Consider the following 8,578-nt stretch of genomic DNA (forward strand, 5'->3'; position numbering starts at 1 on the left):
TGGCAACCAAAAGAAAAAACTTTAAATATCTTCTTTTAAAAAACCATAAGAGCTAGAGCTTAGATATTTGGCATGAAACATCTTCTAGTGAGTGTCTACCAAGTTTGTTCAAATAAAAGCCCTGGGGTCAAAATTGGCCCGCCCCGGGGGGTCATTGATTTTCCCTATATGCATATAGTAAAAACTTAGAAAATCTTCTTTTAAAGAAATCAAAGAGCTATGGCTAAGATATTGAGCATCAAACATGTTCTAATAGGTGTCTACCAAGTTTGTTCAAATAAAAGCCCTGGGGTCAAAATTGGCCCCGCCCTGGGGGGTCATTGATTTTCCCTATATGCATATAGTAAAAACTTAAAAAATCTTCTTTTAAAGAACCCAAAGAGCTAGAGCTAAGATATTTAGCATGAAACATGTTCTAATAGGTGTCTACCAAGTTTGTTCAAATAAAAGCCCTGGGGTCAAAATTGGCCCCGCCCCGGGGGGTCATTGATTTTCCCTATATGCATATAGTTAAAACTTAAAAAATCTTCTTTTAAATAACTCAAAGAGCTATGGCTAAGATATTGAGCATCAAACATGTTCTAATAGGTGTCTACAAAGTTTGTTCAAATAAAAGCCCTGGGGTCAAAATTGGCCCCGCCCCGGGGGGTCATTGATTTTCCCTATATGCATATAGTTAAAACTTAAAAAATCTTCTTTTAAATAACTCAAAGAGCTATGGCTAAGATATTGAGCATCAAACATGTTCTAATAGGTGTCTACCAAGTTTGTTCAAATAAAAGCCCTGGGGTCAAAATTGGCCCCGCCCCGGGGGTCATTGATTTTCCCTATATGCATATAGTAAAAACTTAAAAAATCTTATTTTAAAGAACTCAAAGAGCTATGGCTAAGATATTGAGCATCAAACATGTTCTAATAGGTGTCTACCAAGTTTGTTCAAATAAAAGTCCTGGGGTCAAAATTGGCCCCGCCCCAGGGGGTCATTGATTTTCCCTATATGCATATAGTAAAAACTTAAAAAATCTTCTTTTAAAGAACCAAAAGAGTTAGAGCTAAGGTATTTAGCATGAAACATGTTCTAATAAGTGTCTACCAAGTTTGTTCAAATAAAAGCCCTGGGGTCAAAATTGGCCCCGCCCCGGGGGGTCATTGAATTTCCCTATATGCATATAGTAAAAACTTAAAAAATCTTCTTTTAAAGAACTCATAGAGCTATGGCTAAGATATTTAGCATCAAACATGTTCTAATAGGTGTCTACCAAGTTTGTTCAAATAAAAGCCCTGGGGTCAAAATTGGCACCGCCCCGGGGGTCATTGATTTTCCTTATATGTGTATAGCAAAAATTTAAAAAATCTTTGAAAAAACCCAAATAGCTAGAGTTAAGATATTAAGCATGAAACATCTTTTAGTGAGTGTCTACAAAGTTTGTTCAAATAAAAGACCTGGGGTCAAAATTGGCCCTGCAGTGTTCGAAATTAGCAGTAGTCCGATAGCCCCTGACTACTAAATTTCTCCTCGGGCTACCAACTTTTCACAGTAACAAGCCCGACTAGGCTACTGTATTTTCACAGGCAATATAAACAACTGTTTAGAACAAGTTAATCGTGCTAGTGAAATGTTTTTTGGGCTAGTGAATATTCCAATCTGGTAGTCCAACCAGCCTAGTCGATTCAAATCCTAATTTCTTACACTGGCCCTGCCCCGGGGGTCATTGATTTTCTTTATATGTGTATAGCAAAAACTTAAAATCTTCTTTGAAAAAACCCAAATAGCGAGAGTTTAGATATTAAGCATGAAACATCTTCTAGTAAGTGTCTACAAAGTTTGTTCAAATAAAAGCCCTGGGGTCAAAACTGGCCCCGCCCCAGGGGTGTCATTGTTTTTAACTATATGTGTATAGTAAAAACTTTAAAAAAATCTTCATGAGCTAGAGCTTAGATGTTTAGCATGAAACATTTTCTTATGGGTGTCTACCAAGTTTGTGCAATAAAAGCCCCTGGATTAAATTGGCCCTGCAAAGTTGGGGGTGGGGGTTGGGGTGCCTATATACAGGTGAGCGACCTCAGGGCCATCATGGCCCTCTTGTTATATGAAGATGATTGTCTGTTGTTGGCAAACTTTGTTTTGATAGTATGATAAGTTTGCTGAGCCTTTGCAGTTTCTGCATATTTATTAAGAAATTGCCTCTGTGAAGTGGTAAAAAGATGAGGTTCTGGTAACCATTAGAACCTTTAGAAAACTTTGTGTACTTTGCAAATTGTATGGTATTAAACAATAGCTAATATACAACATGAAAAAGTGTTGTATAAAATCTTTGAATTAAAAAGGGGGCTAACCATTGTTGCATAGTGGATGTAGCTTTTAATCTCTGGCCTTTGAATTTGGTTGCAGTAAAAGTTTTATAAGTATACTAAGATTTCCTTAGTGTATATGCATGTATTTCAAAATTCAATAAAAGATGCCTTTGAAGTAAACTTGTGAACTGGGTGTTCATTTTATCGTATCAAAAGTTTTAGGCAGGTTATCCCTATATTTCAGGCATTGAGATTTGTGGCATTGTATTTGATTCTTTCACCGTTTGACAATGAACAATCTGATATGATTCATAGAGTGAAGGAGGACAGACTGCTCAATGAGATGCCAAAATACAAGTAAGTTGTCTTAATATAATACAGTCTATGTATCACAGTATGCTTATATATGAAGTATGAATCCAAAAAGAACAACCACACGCGTACATTCAGTAATTTTTTATGCAACAACCACACGCGTACATTTTTTTTTTTTTTTTTTATATATGAAGTATGTAAGTTAAAATCAGCATTAAAATCCAGAAAACAAATATTATAAACAAACACATTTTAAGTTTATGAATGTTTAATTGCAACATTAATTTGTAAATTTGCTTCTTTAATATCATTATGAAATGATGAAATCATTAAACTTTACTGATGGTAATGATAAACTGTTTCCTTGTATCAGTTAGCTATTTTTAGCTCACCTGTCACAAAGTGACAGGGTGAGCTTTTGTGATCGCTTTTCGTCCGGCATCCGTAAACTTTTACTTTAAATGACATCTCCTCATAAACCACTAAGCCAATTTCATCCAAACTTCACAGGAATGTTCCTTTGGTGGTCACCTTTGAAAATTGTTCAAAGAATTTAATTCCATCCAGAACTCTGGTTGCCATGGCAACCAAAAGAAAAAACTTTAAATATCTTCTTCTAAAAAACCAAAAGAGCTAAGGCTTAGATATTTGGCATGAAACATCTTCTAGTGAGTGTCTACTAATTTTTAGCTCACCTGAGCACGAAGTGCTCAAAGGTGAGCTTTTGTCATCACTCTGCGTCCGTTGTGCGTCCTTCAAAAAATGGCGTCAAACTATTCAAACAACATCTCCTCCTAAACTACATGGCCAATTGCAACCAAACTTTACAGAAATGATCCTTAGGTGGACCCCTTTCAAAGTTGTTCAAAAATTTAAATTCCATTAAAAACTCTGGTTGCCATGGCAACCAATAAGAAAAACTTAAAAAATCTTCTTCTAAAAAAACCGTAAGAGCTAGAGCTTAGATATTTAGCAATAAGAAAAACTTAAAAAATCTTCTTCTAAAAAACCGTAAGAGCTAGAGCTTAGATATTTGGCATGAAACATCTTCTAATGAGTGCCTACCAAGTTTGTTCAAATCAAAGCCCTAGGGTCAAAATTGGCCCCGCCCCAGGGGGTCATTGATTTTCCCTATATGCATATAGTAAAAACTTAAAAAATCTTCTTTTAAAGAACTCAAAGAGCTAGAGCTAAGATATTTAGCATGAAACATGTTCTAATGGGTGTCTACCAAGTTTTTTCAAATAAAAGCCCTGGGGTCAAAATTGGCTCCGCCCCGGGGGTCATTGATTTTCCTTATATGTGTATAGCAAAAACTTAAAAAATCTTCTTTAAAAAAACCCAAATAGCTGGAGTTTAGCTATTAAGCATGAAACATCTTCTAGTGAGTGTCTACAAAGTTTGTTCAAATCAAAGCCCTAGGGTCAAAATTGGCCCCGCCCCGGGGGTCATTGATTTTCCTTATATGACTGTGTATAGCAAAAACTTAAAAATCTTCTTTGAAAAAACCCAGATAGCTAGTGTTTAGATATAAAGCATAATCATCTTCTAGTGAGTGTCTACCAAGTTTGTTCAAATAAAAGCCCTAGGGTCAAAATTGGCCCCGCCCCAAGGTGTCTTTGATTTTCCCTATATGCATATAGTTAAAACTTAAAAAATCTTCTTTTAAAGAACCCAAAGAGCTAGAGCTAAGATATTTAGCATGAAACATCTTCTAATGAGTGTCTACAAAGTTTGTTCAAATAAAAGCCCTAGGGTCAAAATTGGCCCCGCCCCCTGGGGTCATTGATTTTCCCTATGTGCATATAGTAAAAACTTAAAAAATCTTCTTTTAAAGAACTCAAAGAGCTATGGCTAAGATATTTAGCATGAAACATGTTCTCATGGGTGTCTACCAAGTTTGTTCAAATAAAAGCCCTGGGGTCAAAATTGGCCCCGCCCCGGGGGTCATTCATTAGCTTGACTTTTTTTTTTAGATATATACATATTATATATATACCCATATATATTTGATATTTATATATATATATATATATATATATATATGATATATATATGTATATATGTATGCATGTATATATATATATATATATATATACATACATATATATATATATACATGCATACATATACAACCAAGTTTGTTCAAATAAAAGCCCTGGGGTTTAAACTGGCCCCGCTCCAGGGGCCAATATACAGGTGAGCGACTGGGCCATGATGGCCCTCTTGTTTTCAAATAAAAGCCCTGGAGTCAAAATTGGCCCACCCCAGGGGGTCATTGATTTTCACTATATGCATATAGTAAAAACTTAAAAAAATCTTCTTTTAAAGAACCCAAAGAGCTAGAGCTAAGATATTTAGCATGAAACATGTTCTAAAGGATGTCTACCAAGTTTGTTCAAATAAGAGTCCTGGGGTCAAAATTGGCCCCGCCCGGGGGGTCATTGATTTTCCTTATATGTGTATAGCAAAAACTTTTTTGAAAAAAAACCAAATAGCTAGAGTTTAGATACTAAGCATGAAACATCTTCTAGTGAGTGTCTACCAAATTTGTTAAAATAAAAGCCCTGGGGTTTAATTTGGTCCCGCTCCGGGGGCCTATATACAGGTGAGCGACTTCAGGGCCATCATGGCCCCCTTGTTTATTTTTAGCTTTAAACTCTTTTTTTAACTTAAGTTATTGTTGTCTTAAATATAGTTTGATGTTTTGATGATCATTTTGCAAGATGTAAACATTTCAGACGTAATCTTGGAAACTTTCAAGATATTTCTGTAGGATCAACCAGTTACCAACTTTAGATTATAGCTTCGTTCACAATCGTCCTGGGGTGTCCATGGCTGAGTGGCTAAGGTCATTGACTTCAAACCACTTCCCCTTACCGCTGTAGGTTCGAATCCCGACAGGGACTTTGGATTCTTTCATGTGAGGAAGCTATCCAGCTAACTTATGGAACGTCAGTGGTTCTACTCAAGTGCCTGTTTGTGTCTGAAATAATGCACGGAAGGGCACCTAAGGTCTTCCTCCACCAGTAAAGCTGGAACGTTGCCATCATGACCTATACTGTGTTGGTGTGACGTAAAACCCAATCAAACAAACAAACAAACAAACAATTGCTTCTATTTTTTTTCCAGCTATTATTGTTTAAAGATGAACACTTCTTTAACAGTATTTTTACATGTTTTATAGAGTGCCTTCACTGATCAGAAATGACATGTTATTTTGCATAAGTACTTCATTTATTTTATTGTTACACACATGTTTCAGAGAGCTATTAAAGCAGTTCACTACACATGAAGTGATTCAGTGGAAGCCATTTTGTCAACAGTATGAGTCCGAGTTGAAGCTTGGCTCAGCAGGAAATCCACCCACTCATGTATTCAACACAAAGCTAGAGGGAGGAGCTAAAAGATGGGTGGATCTTAAAAATAGAGTTGTTGAACATGTAAGTGAAACAAACATGTTTGTAATGGCTATTTGGCAAGAATTTCTATTATTGATTTCACTTGTTTTGAATTTTTCGCTTTCTAGATTATTATTCCTTCTATATAGAAATTCAGTATTCTGTTAGTGTTTAAAGCATTTTGAGGGTTGACCACACAACTGTATTAACTTAAGGACAGTTACAACAGTTTTGCAGTCAACCCTTGATTTATGAGTTAATAAGACATTATTCTATAGTTGCTGTCACTTAATAAAAATTTCATAGTGAAGAGAATTGTAAATTGTGATTGAGGGTAAAAATAAACCTTGGGAAACAGCAATCTTATATGTTGTAAAATCTCAAGATCCAACCTTGATAAAAACATTATTTATACATGTACAATGCATTATTCCATTACAGAATATAAGGGTAATGGCAAAATACTACACAAGAATACGTATGAAGAGAATGGGAGAGCTGTTAGACCTTACTGAAGCTGTAAGTTTAATGTTTGCATTGATCATTTATTTTAGTTTACTGATCATGATATAATTCGAAAAATAGACAATCAATTTTGAGTGCATTGTTGTAGAATAATGCATGATTTCAGTTCAATTGCTCAATTCAAATGTGCAGGAATATATTCCTGAGGACCTGTAGACATGAGTGCTTAATTACAAAGTGTTTGAACAATAATAGGTGCATAATTATACTATATGTTTAAAAATTAACATTTGTCTCCATCCTAACATGCTAGTCATATAGGGAATTCATAAAAAAACATGTTGAGTAGAGAAGCAATTTTCCTGACATCATTATTAAGTTTATTTATGTCACATTTGATTTAAACCTTTATGATGTGTAAGCATTCTTTTTTGTGCTGTGCATATATTTTATAATAATGCACTTGACTGCCCTGTCTGTCCAACAGGGGAAATAATAATGTAAAGTGTGTTAGAATTATAAACTTGCTACACTTACAAGTTAATGAAGTATATATAGGTTAATTTGCTTATTGAAGAACTATCTTGATCTATTGAAATTGCGATAGAATGTTAAATTTACAGAATAATTTATTTATATAAAAGGTTTAAACATGTATATTAACTTAATTAAGGATATGTTTCTATAGTTGGCTGGAAACTTATTTCATCGGCTGATATTTTAGATTCATCTTTTTACTTTTGAATTTTCTAGGAGATAGAAGAGTTTTTGTCAAACCTCGTTGTGAACAAGACGATACAGGCAAAGATTGACAGACTGGAGGGAATTGTTAATTTCACACAGCAGAAAGACCCCAATGATATTCTCAATGACTGGTCATTTAATATAAACACTTTAATGTCACTAGTTAATAAGACCAATCATCTCATTACAAAGGAAGAAATGGTTCACAAATTAGCCTAGTTCATAAACTGGCAAAATATCACAAGTTTCTCTCTACAAGATGATTTTATTTAACATACCACAAGTGACAAGCTACAGTTATTGAGTATAGAAGACTTTAATGTTTATTTTTGTCCGATGAAAATGTCGGCAGTTAAATTTCTATGACAAATGTGGATTTTTGACTAAATTGTTCACATTTCAAGCTTCTTTATATAGCCACAATCTTTGAATACAAAGGCTTATTGTGCATAAGCTGACACCAGTCTTCTTCTAATCTTAAAAGTTTAAAATGATTCAAGAGGTACAAAGTTATTCTTTTTTTATGCACTTTTCATTTAAACTAAGTAACAGAGACAAATATTACTAAAACTCTCTTTAGATATGATTGATCGTAAGAATTGTTCCGTTTCTGATAGTTTTATGATATGTTGTCAGTTATAGGTATACACCCTTTAATTTAGTTAGTTGGGTAATTCAAACTTGTGAAGAGTTGTCCTTAATATATTTTTTACAGTTAAAGAAGTGAAAATAAATCATATTTTTCTCTTTGCTTAAAAAAAATGTTTTTTTCTCTATTGAATCTATAACATGTGAAACAATATTCGTGTTCAGCTTGAACCCATGTGAAAAAAAGTACTACATTATTGTGCTATTTTATTTTCATAACTAGATTTGATACTTTAAAGAATTTTGAATAAATTCTGAAACAAAACCTATGTATTTATATGTTGAATTATAAACGACTGTGACTAAGTGATAAAAATATGCTATTCATGGATGATGAAAGAATTTCTCATGGCATTAATGCTTCACATAATTATTTAAGTCAATAAACATTTTGATACAAATTTTAAGTCTTTGTTTAATTTGATTATGAATTAAGTGATTGATTTATATAAAGATTATCTGGGCCCCGAGTTCAGGTTTACTAAAGTATTTGTAATGTCAGCCTATATGTTTTCTGAGACCAGGCTTATTGTGAAATAAGTACATGTACAACTTAAACGAGTGAAAAATTACATGCTAGTACCCTAGCATATCTTTCAATGTGTTATCTATGCACATGAACTAGTTTAGTTGGACCAGCATACTCCCTCTACATATGATATGTGAAAGATCTAATAACTTTTTGCTGAATTATTTGAAGAATATTGGGA

At 34.0% G+C, this 8,578-nt stretch overlaps 1 protein-coding gene across 1 annotated transcript; it reads left to right on the forward strand.

Moving 5' to 3' along the window:
- Positions 1-2,539: 2,539 nt before the first annotated feature.
- LOC132742824 (26S proteasome non-ATPase regulatory subunit 12-like) lies at positions 2,540-8,269 on the forward strand (the record flags this gene model as incomplete). The annotated part of the gene is given in 4 exon segments (XM_060731315.1): positions 2,540-2,652; positions 5,876-6,053; positions 6,453-6,530; positions 7,230-8,269. Coding segments are annotated over 4 exon segments (579 nt in total), but the record flags the coding sequence as incomplete, so codon positions are not given.
- Positions 8,270-8,578: the final 309 nt, after the last annotated feature.

The sequence above is a fragment of the Ruditapes philippinarum genome, unplaced genomic scaffold (assembly GCF_026571515.1).
Source record: "Ruditapes philippinarum isolate M1 unplaced genomic scaffold, ASM2657151v2 ctg15515_1_1_1_1, whole genome shotgun sequence".
Classification (NCBI taxonomy): domain Eukaryota; kingdom Metazoa; phylum Mollusca; class Bivalvia; order Venerida; family Veneridae; genus Ruditapes; species Ruditapes philippinarum.